At 32.9% G+C, this 18,337-nt stretch overlaps 2 protein-coding genes across 2 annotated transcripts; both read left to right on the plus strand.

Annotated features, from left to right (window-relative positions):
* Positions 1-1,980: 1,980 nt before the first annotated feature.
* LOC100257248 (vacuolar iron transporter homolog 4) lies at positions 1,981-2,959 on the plus strand. The gene has a single exon (XM_002268483.4). It carries the CDS (start codon positions 1,993-1,995, stop codon positions 2,740-2,742), a length of 750 nt encoding a protein of 249 aa, XP_002268519.2. The 5' UTR covers positions 1,981-1,992; the 3' UTR covers positions 2,743-2,959.
* Positions 2,960-12,376: 9,417 nt separating this feature from the next.
* LOC100262359 (vacuolar iron transporter homolog 4) lies at positions 12,377-13,012 on the plus strand. The gene has a single exon (XM_002268438.1). The coding sequence runs from the start codon at positions 12,377-12,379 to the stop codon at positions 13,010-13,012; it is 636 nt and encodes a 211-aa protein (XP_002268474.1).
* The last annotated feature ends 5,325 nt before the right edge of the window (positions 13,013-18,337 follow it).

Consider the following 18,337-nt stretch of genomic DNA (forward strand, 5'->3'; position numbering starts at 1 on the left):
TATGTTTATATAATTATTTTTTAAAATAACTCTAAAAAAACAAATAAAAACAACTGAAAATAAGTAAAAAAATATTCTCTTAAAATATTTTATTTTATATTCTTAAGAATAGAAAATAGAAAACAATTTTTTTATTATCAAACATGTTTTTTTTTTTTTGTGTTTTTATTGAAGAATAGAAAACTTAATTGCCAAACAAGCCCTATATATCTTATCCATGTGACAGCCATGATAATTAATTTGAGTCCTTTATTACAAGAATTAGAGTCCTTTATTCTTATTACATCAAATTTAAATTTCCTCTCCGGGATGATGTCTTGGATCATAAGGCCTAGTTTGGCTTAACTTTTTGAACAGCTTAAGATTACAAAAAGATTTATATGAAGTGTTGAACTTAATATTTTACATATATATTAATAAAATCTTCTACTTTTGATAAAAAAGAGCTTCACTTAGTAATACAGTTACACTAAACCAACACCAGATCTCCAAAGAATCAGAAAGCTCATTGCATAGACTCTAAAATGATATGATTTAAAGAAGGAAATGTAAAACTAATTAATTAAAGGAGAGGGAAAGGGAGTTCCATTTTTTATGTTGTGTGGGGGAAGCCAGTGGACTTAGTGTTGAATGCACACTCCAATTTACTATTAGTATGCATCTTCCTACAATCCCTTTAATAGTGAGGAGCTGGTGGCTTTCTTGTGGAGTGCACACTCCTTTCATTTTACTAATGATATCTATCTTCCCACAATCTGTGTTAATTATTTTAATTAATAGTGAAGAGTTGGTAGCTTTCTTGTGGGAGGCACACTCCCTTCAATTTATTAGCACTATATTTTCAGCTAAATCTCTTTTAGATTCATTTTAGTATTGAGAAATTGCTCGTGGAAGGCACACTCCTAATGCCGATCTTAATTTACTAATGTGTATCTTTTAGCTGCACCTTTCTCCATCCTCTCTGAAGTGCTCTCCTATTCAGCAATCCATCCATTGACAGAAATGACCAGAGAAACAAAGATTCTGCACGAAACGAATCTAGTTGATCATCACACGGCTCACTAGATGTGTACTAGATGGATTCATAGAAACTAGGTTTAAGAGGTGGACACAAGTAAAGAAAAATGTATGATCATATAGGTAAGACTCAGAAAATATAGAAAAAACTGAAATGTATGGGCAACTAGTAGAGCTATCGAGTACATTTAAGGGATATTTGATAAGGTCAGGGCAAGAGAAAAATAGGCCTCAAATTTTTTTGGCAAGTCTACAAGAATTTCACTAATAGGACTAAGAGGGTTGAAGCAACTCACAAAGCATGAAGACAATTGTTTTCATGAAATAAAGGCTATCACTTTATCTATGATGTTAACATAACATCTAAAATTGTCTTTAAGTTACATATGTGATGCCAAGACAATTTCATTCTCATGGAATGCAGGGAATGAGATGTATATTTATGAGTGGGAAGTCCAAAATTCAGCAATTCAATTCCAATATTGAAAAGGTTGAGAACAAGGGTAGGAAGCAGATTTATTTTTTATCATTTCTACATTAGGTTTTGTCCATGAAAAGAAATTTAGCTTTGCTTCAATTCTCAATAATGTTACTTCCTCTGAGGTAAATATGTTGCTCTTTGAAATGCTTCCTTGATAGACTCAATGACTCAATAGTTAAATTTTTGTAAAATCAAAGAACATTTATATTTGGAGAACCAAACCAGAGGAGTAAATCTAGCATCACTCTTCCTCCAACCCAGTTCCACAAGTTAATCAAGTTAATCACAATAAGAAAATGTTTTCTTTCTTCTTAAAAAGGTAGAAAGCATGTATTAGAAGAAATAGCACTTCCTTACATTTTGAAACTATACTTTTGTTAAAATTAATTTAAAATCTAACTTTGAGAAGCTTGTGCCTTCCCTACTATCTTCCTCTTTTCAGCCACTTGCCTATACTACCAGCACCTGCAAATCCAGCTCTATAAATACCCTCCATGGGGACAATGGTAAACTACAAGCAATCATCTTCTTTCCATTTTATTTGTGATAGCTATCCTTTGCCTTCATCCTTCATGGCTTCCCTTGAACGAGGCGATCAACTGTCACGTAAAAATATTGAAATTTCCGTTCGTGAGAATCACTTTGTGCCCATTGAACAACACCAAGATCCAAAAGGTGAGGATTTCAACTACGCTAAGAGGGGACAATGGCTTCGTGCTGCTATATTAGGGGCTAATGATGGGTTAGTCTCTGTTGCATCATTGATGATGGGTGTTGGAGCTGTCAAGAGGGATGTCATGGCCATGATTCTTGCTGGTTTTGCTGGGCTAGTTGCTGGAGCTTGTAGTATGGCAATAGGAGAGTTTGTCTCTGTGTATACTCAGCTGGACATAGAAGTGGCTCAAATGAAAAGAGAGAAGGGAACCAACAGTGCAGGGAATGAGGAAAAACCTGAGGATGAGCAGCTGCCAAATCCTTTTCAGGCTGCTATAGCATCCGCCCTTGCATTTGCAGTAGGGGCAGTGGTCCCACTACTGGCAGCTGCATTCATAAAGGAGCACAAGGTGAGGCTTGGTGTAGTGATTGCTGTGTCAAGCTTGGCCCTGTTGGTGTTTGGAGGGGTAGGAGCAGCACTTGGAAGGACTCCCATGGCACGGTCTTGTGCTAGGGTTCTAGTTGGAGGTTGGATGGCTATGGGTATTACATTTGGGCTCACCAAGTTGATTGGCTCTACTGGACTTTAATCTGATCGCTGGATTTGAGTTCTTCCTCTTCTTCCTGTTCTCTTTCCTTTAGTATGTAATAATCTCCTCAATTCGATTGAGGAATATGCAAATGTCCACTGGTTTTAAGTTTGTTTTTTCATTGAAGGAAGAACTGTATGCCAATCAATGCAATAAAAGTATTTATGGCTTTTGTGTAACAATTTAAGGTAATATATTCTTGAAGCAGCTAGCTCAAGCGTTGATGCCACAAGTTAGCTCAATTACCTAAAGAAAACAATTTACATATGAAGATAAGCAAGCTTTTAACTTGGTTCAATCAATCATGCTCATTCAAGAAAAATTAACTTTGCTTAGTCTTTTAATAAGGATTAATGATTTAATTATTGGTTTTGATTATTTATTTAATTCAGGGAAGTAATTAGTGTGATAATTAGCAGATTAAACCAACTACAGAACAACTTAATGATGGACCATTGCAGTGAAAATATTCTATAAAAGAGCTGCTAGTTGTAGTAATACACTTGAATTTGGCAGCTTAGTCAAATACTTGCTTGACTTGGTGTGGTTGAGAATTCATCCAACTTTCTTCATTTTACTTGGTTGTTATGGAAGCCATTTGACTCTAAATGATTTAGTTAAAAATGAGTTAAATAGGTGTTATAACCCAATGATTTGAGGGACTAGACATCAGGCAGTAGGTTAACAAAGTCAATCAACTCCTTACTTATTATTGTTTAATAAATTTATCAAAAAAAAAAAAAAAAAAAAAAACAAAGGAGACTAATTTTTTGGGAAGATAGGTTCTTAATTCACGATGCCAAAGTTGCAGTTCAAGTGTAAGTCAAGTGAAAAAATTGAAGCTAAAATTAATCAATTTGTATAATAGGTAGAGAGTTTACTTTTGTTGAAAACTTTATTTTTATTTAATGGTTCTCCACATCAAAAATGGTTCCATAAATGAGAACTTATTAAAGCCACAATTAATGCTTCAATAACACATAAGAATGAATTATGAAAATGTAAAGGTTCAACTCATCCAACTTAACTTGAATTATTGCTAAGAACTTGGTCACTAATATAACATGTATCTTAAGTTATATCTTAGGTTTAAAGCATGAAAAGGGTCTAAGTTGAAGGAATCATTTTCAGCATGGTAGAGAATGGACTAAATATGCTTAAATAGGGCTCCAATAGTGTGAAGCATGGTGAGAGTTCAACAAATAAAAATGGAGAAATTCATAGCTTGAGAGATGTGAAATGAAGCTTATGGAAAGAGTTGGAGAGCAAGCAAACACGAGAAAGAAGGTTGGATGCCACGCTTGAAGTTTAAACATATGAATTAGATCTCAAAATCCAGTAATAACATGTACTCTGACTTTGAGGTAAAATTTGGAGCACTTCCCAATGTCATTTTTGGCATGATATATATCATTTTGAAGCTTGGGAAGTTAGAAGTCCAAAGCTTCAAACATGATGCAAATCAGAGCTTTAACAAGGAAGTTATGCACATTAGAAACAATCTGGACAAAGAAAAATGATGAGTTCAAAATTAATAACTTGAATTCGAAAAGGTTTTTAGTCATTAGTACTTCAGAGAATGCGAGGATACTTTTGGCACCCAAGTGATGTACAATGCAATAAATGTTATGCTAGAATGCTTATAATATGTAGGGCATGGAATGGGATAGATAAAAGTGAAACTAGAATTATATTAAATAAATAATAAATCCAAATTTGTTATATCATATCATGCTTTTATGGGCTCTATCCTAACAATATTTTGTTAGATCTTAAAGCATACTCCTATCAAAGTAAACTAGGCACACCTCTAACACTTATGATATCTTTATGACCATCAAAGGCTCTACCTATCAATGTCTTGGTAAAGGGATCCACTAGGTACACCTCTAACACTTATGATATCTTTATGACCATCAAAGACTCTACCTATCAATGTCTTGGTGAAAGGATCCACTAGGTTTCCCATAGAAGATATCTTCTTAACCATCACATCACCCCTCTAAACTATCTCACAAATTAAATGGTACTTCCTCTCAATATGCTTATTCTTCCATTGGTTTCTTGGTTCTTTAGACTTTTCTATTGCTTCACTATTATCACAAAATAATGTCATGGGTTGTATATTAACTAAGGATATTACCCCAAGTCCCATGAGGGACTTCCTAAGTCAAATGGCTTTTTTTGCTGCTTCAGAAGTTGCAACATATTTAGCTTCCATAATAGAGTTAGCAATGCAAGATTGCTTCACACTCCTCTAAATAACAATCACACTACCAAGCATAAATACAAAATCAAAGGTAAATCGATAAGAATCCTTTTTAGACTAAAGTTAGAATTTGTGTACCATCTATGTAACAACTCATCAATCGGGAGCTTAAGCATATAATCTTTCATTCTCTTAAGATACTTGAGTATGAATTAAATGTTTTCTAGTTTTTGGGGCATGGTTTAGTTTGGTATCTACTCACCATGCCTACTACAAAGCAAATATCTAGTCTAGTACATAGCACTGCATACATAAGGCTACTCACATAGATGCATAGGGTACTACTTGTATGCGCTCTTTCTCTTAAGGTGCCTTAGGACATTGATCATAGGAAAGAGGAACTTCATGTCTAAAAAGTTGGAAACCTTCTTGGAATCCTACATCACATACTTAACTAAGAGCTTGTCAATGTAAAGGGCTTGAGACAATGTCGATTTCCTTATTCTTGCAATCTTATAAGACCTTAATCCCAAGAATATATTGTGATTCTCCTAGATACTTCATCTAGAACTGAGTAGACAATCAAATCTTGACTGATGACAATAACCTTATATCATTATCAATGAGTAGAATGTCATTAACGTACAAGATCATAAAGACTATTATGCTTCCCTGAACCTTTTTGTATACACAAGGCACATCCTTATTTTGATCACAGTTAAAGGTCTTATTTGTTCGATCAAAACGTCTGTTCCATGAGTGGGATGCTTTCTTTTATCCATAAATGGATTTATGCAACTTGCATACCATATGTTCTTTACCATTTTCTATGAATCCGTTTGGTTGCATCATATAGATGCTCTCATCAAGATTGTCATTCAAAAATGTAGTCTTGACATCCATTTTCCATATCTCATAATTAATCAAGACATGTCGCAATAGATAGGAACATCTCAATAGACTTGAGCATGGCTACCGACAAGAAGGTCTCCTCATAGTCAAAACTAGATTTTTGATAACTCTTTACTAATAAATACTGAGCATTCAAGGTAGGTTAGTGGAGTTTAGCAAAAATGCAGTACTCTCAAACTACATGTATCTATGCAACGTGTCCAAGTATCATAAGGATCAAACCTACTTTAGGTAGGTCATGATTCTTGTCACTAGGAAGAGACCCTTTCTAATTAATCACCCTGCCTTAAACTTGACAGTTATCATAAGGCAATGATTAACATACTTTTTCCATTTAACCCTTAAACTATACAAGTGTGATCACTTTAAGTGATTCAACCACTTCATATCTAAGTTAAGTGTGTAACCAAGATCCTTGATATCAATGTTACTAAGTGAAGAGGATTGGCCACTCTCACTTAAAACATGTATAGTCTTCTCCATTAAGGATAGTTCATATCTCTTGATTCCTTGGGTCACCTCATCTTTAGGATGGTGATGAGCTCAAAATCAAGATAAGCTTAATTTTAGAGGTTATGGGCTTGCCTATGACCCCCACTTAATATTTTGAAATAAGAAACTTTTTTTAATTTTGGTAATTTTCTTAAAATAAATTTTCTATCATGAGAATTTCCAAATTCTTTATTTGTTCCCCAAATTGGAATACTTGTTGATAAAACAAAGGCTATGAATAATTAAGGAAAATACCCAAAAGAGGGGGGGGGGGGTTTGAATTGGGTTTTTCAAAATCTTTTTCCACACAATAATATATGCACAAAATAAATAAAGGAAAGAGATAAAGTTAGAGAATTCAAACTCGGGTTTATAGTGGTTCGACACTCCCTTGCCTACGTCCACTCTCCTCAATCTCCTAACCAAGTGAGGGTTCCACTAACTTGAAGCTTCAATCAAGCTTTCAATCTTCTTACACTTGGATTCCGGCTCCAATGGGCTCTTACACAATCTCTTCAAGATTTGAACCACTTGAAGGCTTTCACACTCAGTTTACACAAAGATGAAACTCTCAACCTAGCTTAAGGATGGCTCAAGTACAAGAGAAAGCTAGGATGATTTACAAGAGTGCACTAAGAATATGCAAGTGATGGTTTAATGCACTAAGAAAGAAATGAGAGCTTTTTTTATCAAGAACAGGTAGGTAGACAATTGATTGTAAAGGTTCTCTTCTTCATAAATGAAGTGGAGCTTTCCATTTATAGGTTTCTAAGCTCGGGAGACAAAAACAGCAGAAAGTAGACTCGACCGGACGAGGAAAGGGTCGACCGGATCACTAGCCGTTGGAGCATTTAATACATGACAGGTTACCGTTGCCTCGACCCGACCTCGACTGGACAAGGGTGAGGCTCGACCGGGAATAGAAAGCTATTGGGAGAGAGAGAAGGTTTTTGTGCCTCCTCGACCTGACCTCGACCGGACAAGGGAAACTGGTCGACCGGTTCCCAAACCGGTTGAGTCGGTTGGCCATAGCCTCGACCGGTTGAGCCTTTTGGCCCCGAAAACCTATCTTTTTTATTTCTTTATTTTCCAATACTTAGGCAAGGTCTTTAGGTGAGTTAATATGCCAATTTTGAATCAATTTGCCTAAGGTATATTTGATAAAACTCGGGTTTTTAAAGAAAATCAAGTTTTAAAGAATAAACCGAGTTTTCTAAGATGAATGAAAAGGTATGAACATCCTAAGTGCACTCATGCTATCATCTTACATTCATTTCTTATGATCACAAGTCTTCCAAATGATCTCGATCCCATATTCGTTTGGTCCTTGATGAATTTTTGAGATTATGCCTGAGATTCTTAACAATTTAAAACAATTAGTCACTTAACCATGGTTTGTTATCATCAAAACCTGATTAGAAAAACCATTGGGCTAACACTTGTATTCATAATGAATATCTATTTTTATAAAGATCTAAAATAAGAATCTTTCCTAAATTAATGAAAGCTTAAATCCTTGAAGATCTCAAAATTTAGGAAATTTGGGAAAAAAATCTTCTAAGGATATTTTGAAAAGGAAAACTTGATTCCCCCATACTTCAAAATATTTTCATATAAAAATTTCCTTAAGATGGCACAATTCTAATTTTGTACTAAACTTTTATTTGGAAACTACTACACATGAAAATTTACTTTCCATAAGAAATTCCAAAATTAGCCTTTTAATTATTTTTATTAATTATAAATTTTATGAAATAATAAAATTATGCAAAATAAGGAAATAAAATAATAAAATAAACTTCTCATGGTCTTAGGGATCCTATATTTGGTAAGCACCAATATTGAATTTCCTAAAAAATCCAAAAACACTTGTAACTCAAATTAGGGTTAGTAAAAATTTAAAAAGAAAAAACGCCTAAAATATCCCCCTTAAACACTTAAAAACTATTGTTAAAGATGCTCAAGCGTTGGATGTAAAGCTGGAAATGTGCTCAAGCACTCGACAACTATTTGAGCGGTTGGATTAATGCTTGAGTTTTGTTGTCGTGGTTGTTATTCTAAGGGTGATTCAAACTCTTCTCCAATTGCTTCTCCATTGAAAAACTTACCTTTTTCCAGTTAGGGAATCACTGTGGATGCTTTTTGATTAATTAGATTGCCTCCAAATTTTTCAAGGGTTATGTAGAATGATAAAATCATAAACTTTTACATCTAAAAATAAAAAACCTATGCTTCATGAAACCAAAGTTTACAACCAATCTATGAGGAAAAAAAAAAGACTCTATGTTCCAATAAAATATCTTATACCCCTTATGGGGTTTACAACCCATCTAGAGAAACAAAAACAATCAATCCATACATTCAAAATTCAATACATGAACAATTAATAATCATTCATTCATCCCTTTGGGCTATGGGATGAATAAATAAAAAACCTACAAAACAATGGTTAGCATATCTTAGAAAGGTTCTAGCATGTTTTTCCCTAATCTAAGGCTTTGATACCACTTGTAGGGAATCTTGGATTACTTCGTTCCCTAGTCCTGGATTAGTTAGGTGCATGCAAAACTTTCTTAATCTTCTAGATCTATGCATAGCAGAAAAATATGGTATAAAAAATAATCTAGATTTAGAAGATTGGTGATTACCTCAAATATGGATGTTCACATATCAATTCCTCTAAGTGTAGAAAGCCCCAAAGTTATAGATGATCTTGTAAACACAATAATATTGTATCTGGTGACTCTTCCTTGAATCGTGGCACAAAGATAGTGGATCTCAAAGGTTTGGAAGCAATGTTTCTCTCTCCCTAGAATGTGTGGAAGAAAAGAGAAAATAATAGAAGAAGGTTGAAGTCTTAAACCCTAAAGAGGTATTTATGGACTTCCCATGGGCTTGGGTCACTTAATCTATCCCAGAAAGGATCCTAATTAATTAATTAGCCCAATGTGCATAGATCTAGAAGCCTAAGAAAGTTTTACATGCACTTAACTAATCTAAGGTTAAGAAATAGAGTAGTCCATGATTCCCTATAGAAAGCAATAAAAATTTCAATTTCAAGGCATCATGTTGGATGGCTTGAAAATGAATAATAGTGAGGAATAGTCCTTGAGTGAGAGTCCATGAAGGAAGAAAGGTAAAGTACCCTTGAATGAAATATCTAAAACATCCTTGGGAAGATCCATGAGTGCATATAATAGGAGGCATAGATGTATGTCCCTATGTGAGAGTCTCTAAAATATAAGTATCATGGTTGCATAAGAAAGAAGTGCTACTCAGTATGATACATGGAAGCCTTATAAAAAGGTATATGGTAAGCTGAATATAAATTGTTGTGGAAATACATGTATGTTTTGGTAAGAATCCATGTCTTTAAATGAATTCTAGTGTGTTGTTATTGAAAAATATTTAAAACCTATTTAATAAATCTTTTTATCATACTTAAACTCTTCCCTACTATGTTGTAGCTCACCCTTTTCAAAAACTGATTTTTCAAACAAAAAGGAAGGTGTGCAAGAGGGGAGGAATACTTGAAAATTATGTGATGTTTGAAGATAATTTTTTTTATTTGTGTTCAAAATGGATTTTATTTATTTATTTATTTTCTGAATACTTTCTACCGCTTAGTTGTTGTATGATGGAAGGAACATAGAGTTGTAATCATAACTCTAAAAGATGACCATTGTTCATTAGAACCTATTTGTAGAGTAATGTTTTGGAGATTTATAAATTTCATTTTGATTATATGAATTCAAGTTTCATTTGTAAATAAGTTCTTAAAAGTTAAAAAGTCTTCGATAGAAGTTTAAAGATGATTTCAAAAGTTTAAGAATGGAAAAGATGGAGAAAACTAGAAAAAAAAACAGGAAAAATTCTCTTGTCGGATAGAGTTTTTAGCTCATGCTTTCTTGGTGTGCCAAGAGGTGTGCATGCTTTCGTTGGTGAGCTACGAGATGCACCAGCTTTCTTGGTATGCCTGGAGGTGTACAAACTTTCCTCAGATGCACAGAGGGGTATGCTAGCCCTGTCCGCCTTAGGGTGCACAAACTTAAGTGGCACCTCTCCACTCCCTATGTTTAAAAGGTGTATGATCCTTCTTTTAATTTTAAGGTGTGCCAACTTATAAGTGTGTCAACTTACTCGATGCATCCATCTACCCCTCCACACAATGATTTGTTTTATTTAGTATTTTTACCTTAGCACAGTTGTACTTTTAACGTATTTACATTTATTATTTTATCATTTATATTTTCATTTATTTTAAGTTTACAATGAAAATAATGAAATATATTCAAACGCTTTCTCAACTCAATCATGTATGATGGAATCATCAAATATTTTCAAACCACGTCTATAACTCACTAGAGGCTCAGGAAACAAATAGAAGGTGTGTAGGAAAGAGATTCAGCAACAAGATCAATGATATCAATGAGACTGATATTCAAATATTTCTTCTTAGAATTTATTGATTTGACCCTATAAGTGGGACTACCACCCAAAAGCATGTTGCTGCTGAAAACAAAATCCCATATTTCTTCTAGAGAATCTCCTAATTATTCCAGGTACATAGTGATCATAGAATTGCCAAAAACCAATCCTAAATTTCTAACCAATTGTGTAACCAATGGGCACCTGCTAGGTCCACGCTTTTTAAGTGAGAATTTTAAAAAGGCAGACGGCGGAGAGAGAGAGAGTACCCTTTTTATCTTATTTTATTTTATATATTTTTTGTTTGTGAGGAACCAGTGGCTTGGGTTTGGAATGCATATCTGATCTACCCATATAATGGTGGCTTTCTTGTAAAGTGGACAGACCCTTCAATTTACTAGCAATATGTCTTTCCATAATCTTTTGTATTCATTTTAATAGTGAGGGCTGGTCTCTTTTTGTGTGGAATGCACACTCCCTTCAATTTACTAGTAATAGACTTGCCACTAAATCTCCTTTGCTTCTTTTTTATATTAACCACCGGCTTGTGCAATGCACCTACACTACATCTATAGCTTTCAGCTGCCTCATTTTCCGCTCAAGTGCTCTCCTATTCAGCAATCCATCCATTTAAGTTACCCAAGAAACAAGATTCCTCACCTCAACAAATTTACTAAATCACGGAGCTCGTTAGATGTTTGATAGATTGACTGAAAATGGTTTAAGTGGTGCACAAAAATACAAACATATATATATATATATATATATATATATATATAGAGGGAAAGAGAGAGAGAGAGAGAGAGAACTCTCAGAATTATCAAATATGTGCTAGGGACATTTGATTAGGATAACTTCTTTTACATAGCATTTCGTTAAAATATTATTTTCATGAAATGTACATTCACATAGTATTGGCAAAACATTTAAATTAAACTTTTGAAGGTGTAAATACTAACCAAGGCTTCTTTTGATTCATGGAATTAATTAAATGTCTATTTCATGCATGAGTGGTTAGTCCAAGAATCAGCCATTCATATTCCAACATTTGAAGAATTTGTAACTATGGGCAGGAAATTGATTTTAGTCTCGATCATTTCTATGTTGGGTTTCTTCATGGATAGAAATCTAGATTTGTACTCATTTTCAAAAATGCTTTTTCCTTCAAGGAAAATGCTTTGATCTTTAAAATGTTCGCTCCAGGATGTTACTTAACAGCTTTAAAGCACTGATATTTTTATATGTATGAAAATTCAAGCCAGAAGAATAAAGAAATGGTGAGAAAATGATCACCATCTTTGTAAAAAGGTATAAAGCATGTCATTTTGTCTCCTTTGAATAATCCACTTAGAAGAAATAAGACTTTCTTACATTTCATTAACAACTACACTATCTGCTAAAATTAATTTAAAACAGTACCTTGAGAAGCATGTGTCTTCCTCACTATCTTCTCCTTTTCTGCCACCTGCACTGCCACTAGCAATAGCAACTGGAGATTCCCTATAAATACCCTCCATGAAGACTACTAAAGACCACGAGCAATCATCCTATTTTTAGTCTCTTTGTGATAGTTACCCTTTGCATTCATCCTTTATGGCAGCCCTTAATCCTGCATGTAAAAACGTTGAAATTTCGGTTCATGAGGATAACTTAGTGCCCCATGGACAACCCCAAGATCCTAAAGCTCAGCATTTCCACTCCTCTAACAGGGGACAATGGCTTCGGGCTGCTATATTGGGGGCTAACAACGGGTTGGTCTCGGTTGCTTCACTGATGATGGGTGTTGGAGCTCTCAAGAGAGATGTCATGGCCATGGCTCTTGCTGGGTTTGCAGGGTTAGTTGCCGGGTCTTGTAGTGTGGCAATAGGAGAGTTTGTCTCTATATACACCCAGTTAGATATAGAGGCAACTCAAATGAGAAGAAACAGCAGAGAAGATAGTAAGAATTTGGAGCTGCCAAATCCTTTTCAGGTTGCTATAACATCTGCCTTGACCTTTGTGGTGGGGGCAATGGTTCCAGTAGTGGCGGCTGCAATCACAAGGGATCATAAGGTGAGGCTTGGGGTGGTGGTTGCTGTGTCGAGCTTGGCATTTTTGGTATTTGGAGGGGTAGGGGCAATTCTGGGGAGGACTCCTGTGGGGTGGTCTTGCGCCAGGGTTCTAGTTGGAGGCTGGATGGCTATGGCTATTACTTCTGGGCTCACCATGTTGATTGGCTCCAGTCATTAAATATATATGTGATTACTGCCTTCTGAAATATTCTTCCTCTCCATTTATCCTTTCTTTTTCCCTTGGCAGTATATATGTACTATATATGTCAACTTCACCTGAAGAATTCTTTGAAATAAAGCATTCTGAAGCATAAAATTTCGTATGAAGTGCTTTATAAAACTCCTTTGAGCTCCCTTGTAAGTTCATCACAATATTTATTGAGAACTGTGTGGTACAATCAGAACATTCTAATTAGATTGGATAAACATTAATTCTGATGCAATGGAGGAAAAAGTGGCAGAGAATCATGCCCAACCTGACTGAGAGGATGCATGTTGCATTACTGACAATCTGGCGTCGAATCTGTAGTATTGATGAATGTTACACTTGGCAATGCAGATATTCAAAGTATTATTCCCACTATGAGGAGCTAGGAGCGTTTTTTGAAAAGAAAATTTTAAATGTAGATCCCTTTTTAAAATAATCATATTACAACTTTTTTAGCACATTAGGCCTATTTGGCAATTGTTTTTTAAAACAGTTTTGAAAAATAACGATAAAATTTGTTTTGTAGAAAAACAATTATTTAGAAATCTAAAATATTTGTAACATGTTTTTAATATTTTTTAAATATGTTTTAAAAATAATTTTTATGTCTAGTGTTTCATTTTTAATCATTTTACGTGTTTATATAATTATTTTTTAAAATAGCCCTGAAAAAATAAGTTTTAATTGTCAAACGGGTTTTTCCCCTCTTTTTTTTCTAGATAATAGAAAACTATTCTCGAAAACAGTTACCGAATAAGCCCTTAGTATCAATATGTTATTTTTACTTTCTTTTTTTTTTTAATCAAATTCACAATGGATAACTATGATTTTAGCTTTAAGGTTAAACCCCGACCACAAACTGTGACCCTCGATATGACAACTAGTTTGATGAATATGATGTAGGTTTAAAATTTTAAAGACGAAAAAAGAAAGAAAGATTACTTTTGTGGCCAATTGAGTTGCTATTTGGGAAGAATTATGACAAATGACAAAGTGCCAAACAGCGAAGGCAGTAGAGGTTCTAATGTTGATGAAAAAACAGCCTATTTAATGGTCAATGATGCCCAAATCCATGCATGAAACCGAGCTTCACTAGTAAGGCATAGATCAGTTCAGGTCAATGATGGTTGAGGTTAAGACTGCATATGGTGGCAACAATTCTAGAAAAAAAATATTGACTATATCATGGAGACATCATTATGTTTATGGAAAGCAAAGCTCCTGAAAGGAACACTCTTGTTAGGATGGATTTTTGGATATGGGGCACTCTCATCCGAGTAGATGCCCACTGAGAATGTTCCATATCTAGAAATCTATCATACATGATGCAAGTTAAATCAACAAATTCAGTATATATGGTGATCCATGGACTTGGGAGTCTGTTTGCTTGAAAGCACTCTCCTAATCTACAAACATTAGGCCTTGACAAAGTATTAAAATTCATTGCCAATAATCTATATGACCACTTCAAGTGGTTATTGGTCTATTACAATAGGTGCTTTTTCCACAAAACACTGGCATTCTGTTTCCGAAAGTTTGTTGGGTAATACTGCAAAATTTGTGCATGCAGTGACTTTGGTTATGAAACTGAGCATGTGTATTATCTTAGCTGGTTTGGAAGAGTTTTTTTGACATGGCTGTACGTAGTGCATGTGATCTTCAATTATAGAGATTATTCTCTTCTGAGGATCTTTCTCCCATTGAGAAGTTGATGATGATAGTGCCTTCCAAAGGTGGTGATCTCCAATATGATGAATTAATGATTTTTAAGTGATCAAAGTGTTGTTTAGATTTTTAATTCTATGAACCCTAAGATTGCTTAACTTCCTTTTTTCAAAATAGCTGAAGGTCCATGAGCTTTGCCAAATCAAACTTCTACTAGGAATGAATGAAATATATCCTTATATCAAAGAACATCATACTTGAGATCCTATAACAAAGGCTAAGAAAGGAAAGGACAAATTGTTTTCAATTGTTGGTTTGCTTGAAGCCTAAATATGACAGCTTAAGAGGAAAAATATTGAATAAGTGTTTACTATCTTATCCCTCCCAAGGATTAAAATGCTAAAAAATATGAAAATATTATTAATTTGAATTTATGAGAATATTGGGAAATATTGGGTGAAGAAGTGGAAAAAGTTATCGATGAGATGAAAACTAGTCAAAACTCATATAACATTGGAAAACAAAAATCTGATAAATGATAAAATAACACTACTTATAAAATAATGACACTCTAATCTATAACATTTGCTAAAAGCTCCATTATTGAGCTTATAGGGGGGACACTTTGAAAGAAAGAAGCATGGAAGAGATCAATGTTGACACCTGAAGGTAACTAATTATAGCAAGGCAGTTTGTAGGATTGGAAATATTTTTTTTATATATATAAATATAGTGCTTTATACAAGTGTCATTGAAATATAATGCATATAAATATTGAATCTCCTAAATTTCCCAATCTATCTATGGACCCACGTTTTTTGTGTGCGTCCCCACTTGAAATGGTGACTCGCTTTTTATTTGTAAAAATTGATTTTTAAAAAAAGATTTGGAGTCGCTACTTACTTTAGTTTTATTTTTTAAAAAAGGAAAACAAAATAAGAAATAAAAACCCTAAGTGTAACTCCTGAAAAGAAGGACAAGTCTGTGAAAATTGAGTCTGAATTTGATGATCAGGATACCTGTTGGGAAGGTATAGTGGTGAGTCGTACCACCCTCAAAACTTGTATACATACAATCAATACTAAACGAATGGAAGAAATTGTGAAAATTAATTAATTAATTAATTAATTAATCATGGATACTAAGAAAAATAATAACACAAATAAATATGTACTAATCATGGTAAAAATTAAATTACAAGAATAAACAAAATAAATAAAAAGAGAAAAATATGAATCAATATATTAAATTAATTAAAAAAATTTATTATTTCAAATATCATGACACAATTTTAAGAAATTTTGAAATAATTTATTTTCATTAAAAAAAAAAAGATTGAGTTAATGATTTCAATTTGTAGAAAAATGTTTCAATTTATAAACAACAAATAATTTGATTTGGTTTAATTTGTATGCAATTCTACTTTCAAGAAAGTTTTCTCACTCATTGTTGTTAAACGAATTTATTAAAAACAATTTTATTTACAAGAAAATGATTTTTATTTACTTTTGGTCAGAAAAAGAATGAATTTCGAAAACTTTATTTACAAAGTATTTCACTTTAACTTTTATTTGAATACAAGTTATTTAGAAAAAGATACTTTTTATAACTTTATCTACGAAAGATATTTCAATTAAATAAAGAAGACTTTTACAATTTTATTTACAAAACAACATCAAAATTAAATCCAGTTTTATTAATACAAAAAAAGATTATTAATAGGAAAATGAATTTTTACAAAATTATTACAAAAATGTTTCAATCCCCTTTTTATTTACCAAAATTTATTTATTGTTTGATCTTATTAAAAAAAATTATTGAAAAAAAACAAACTTTATCTTTGTTTGATTTTAAAAAAAAAAAGGTTTATTTAATTTTATTAGAATTTAAAAGAAAAATTAGCCTTGATTTTATAAAATGAGATTTCAAATATATTACTTATCTTCCAAAATTTGGAATTTATAATAAATAAATAAATAAACATAAAACAAGAGCTTATCCAATTTTATTTATAAAATGAATTTTGTTTAAAAAAAAAAAAACAACCTTATCTAAAAAAAAGAGAGAATTTTTCTTAGCTTTTACTAAATAGGGACTTTTATTTACAACTTCAATTAAAAAAAATAATTTTTGCCTTTTAAAGACAATTTTACAAGTTTATCTAAAAACAAAAATTTTGTTTATCTTTTCTTTGAAAAAAAAAATATTTTCTCAATTTTACTTGCCAAATAATTCTATTCCAATTACATTTATCTACCAAATATATCTTGATCAATTTTTTTTTTATAAAAAATGATTTTTATAATTTTGTGAAAAAATAAAATAAATAAAATAAAATAAAGCTTTTAAAAGAAATTATTTCAATTCTTTGTATCATTGTATAAAAAAGGGTTTGAATTTTATTATTAAAAGAATAATTGAAATTTGTATATAAAAAGAGTGATATCAATTTCCTGAAATACAAGATTTTAGTTTTATTGAAAGCATAGATTTTAGTTTTAATAATATATATATATATATATTCCAATTGATTTGTTTTTTTTTTTTTTAAAGAAAAGGAAAAAAAATATTTGTTGAAAAAAAAAAAGTCTCTCTATAGCTTCCCAAACAAAGCTAAAAATACCAAGCCAAAATCTCTCAACCTCACTACATACAAAAACTCAAAAAATAACAGAGAGACTCATGAAAATCCAAAGCCATCATCTTCTTCTTTACAAAAATACAAAATAAAAAATAAAAAATAAATCGAAAATATATACAAGAAGTCTCCCATCCCGTCCACTCCAATCTACTTTTATGCATACCCTGCTTTAACTACTCCAACTAAAACACTGTGCCCCAAATTTGCCTCTTCCCATCCTTAGTGCAATGCCAAAACACCAGCTCAAATAAGCCCAATCAATTAAAATCAAATAATTTCAAGTAGACCCAACAACAATATCAAATAATTCAAGCCCAATTTAATGCCCAATAAATATAAAAGCTCAAATCACACAAATTAGCAACCCAAATCAACAATCATGTAAGCCCAATATGTTCAAAGCCCATAACAAAATCCAATGCCCAATAATAAAACTCTAGTCTCTAAACAATGTACTATGAAGATCTAAATGAAGAAAGAAGGGAAGATTTACAATTTTCTAAGCTTTTGAAATGATAGTGGAGGGAATGGGTATTGTGGTGGAAATGATGAGAAAGAAAGGGAGAAATAAAGAGAAAAAGAGGATGAGAGAAAATGATGGCTAGCTAGAAATGGTATGTCATCATCCATAGTGACACAGACAAATATCGGCGATAGAAAGTGGTGTTGGCAATGGGTGTGAGTGGTAGTCTTGTCGGACGAAGGTGGTGTGGCGGTAACTAATGAGGACAAAGGTAGATAAAGAAACGAGGAGAGAGAGGACGAAAAAAAGAAATGAAACAAGGAAAGAAGAGATAAAAGAGTGGTCGGAGTAGGGTGGTTGCCGCCAACAACGTGAGGCCACCGATAGTGGCACTATCGATAGTGATGTGAGGGGTGGCCATGTCGTGGTTATGATGGGTATAAAGGATGAGTGACGGAGAAAGGGAGAAAAATAAGGAGAAAAGAAAGGAAACGAGGGTGAGTGGGCTTTGAATAGAAAATAAAAA

Source organism: Vitis vinifera, chromosome 12 (assembly GCF_030704535.1).
Source record: "Vitis vinifera cultivar Pinot Noir 40024 chromosome 12, ASM3070453v1".
Taxonomy (NCBI): Eukaryota; Viridiplantae; Streptophyta; class Magnoliopsida; order Vitales; family Vitaceae; genus Vitis; species Vitis vinifera.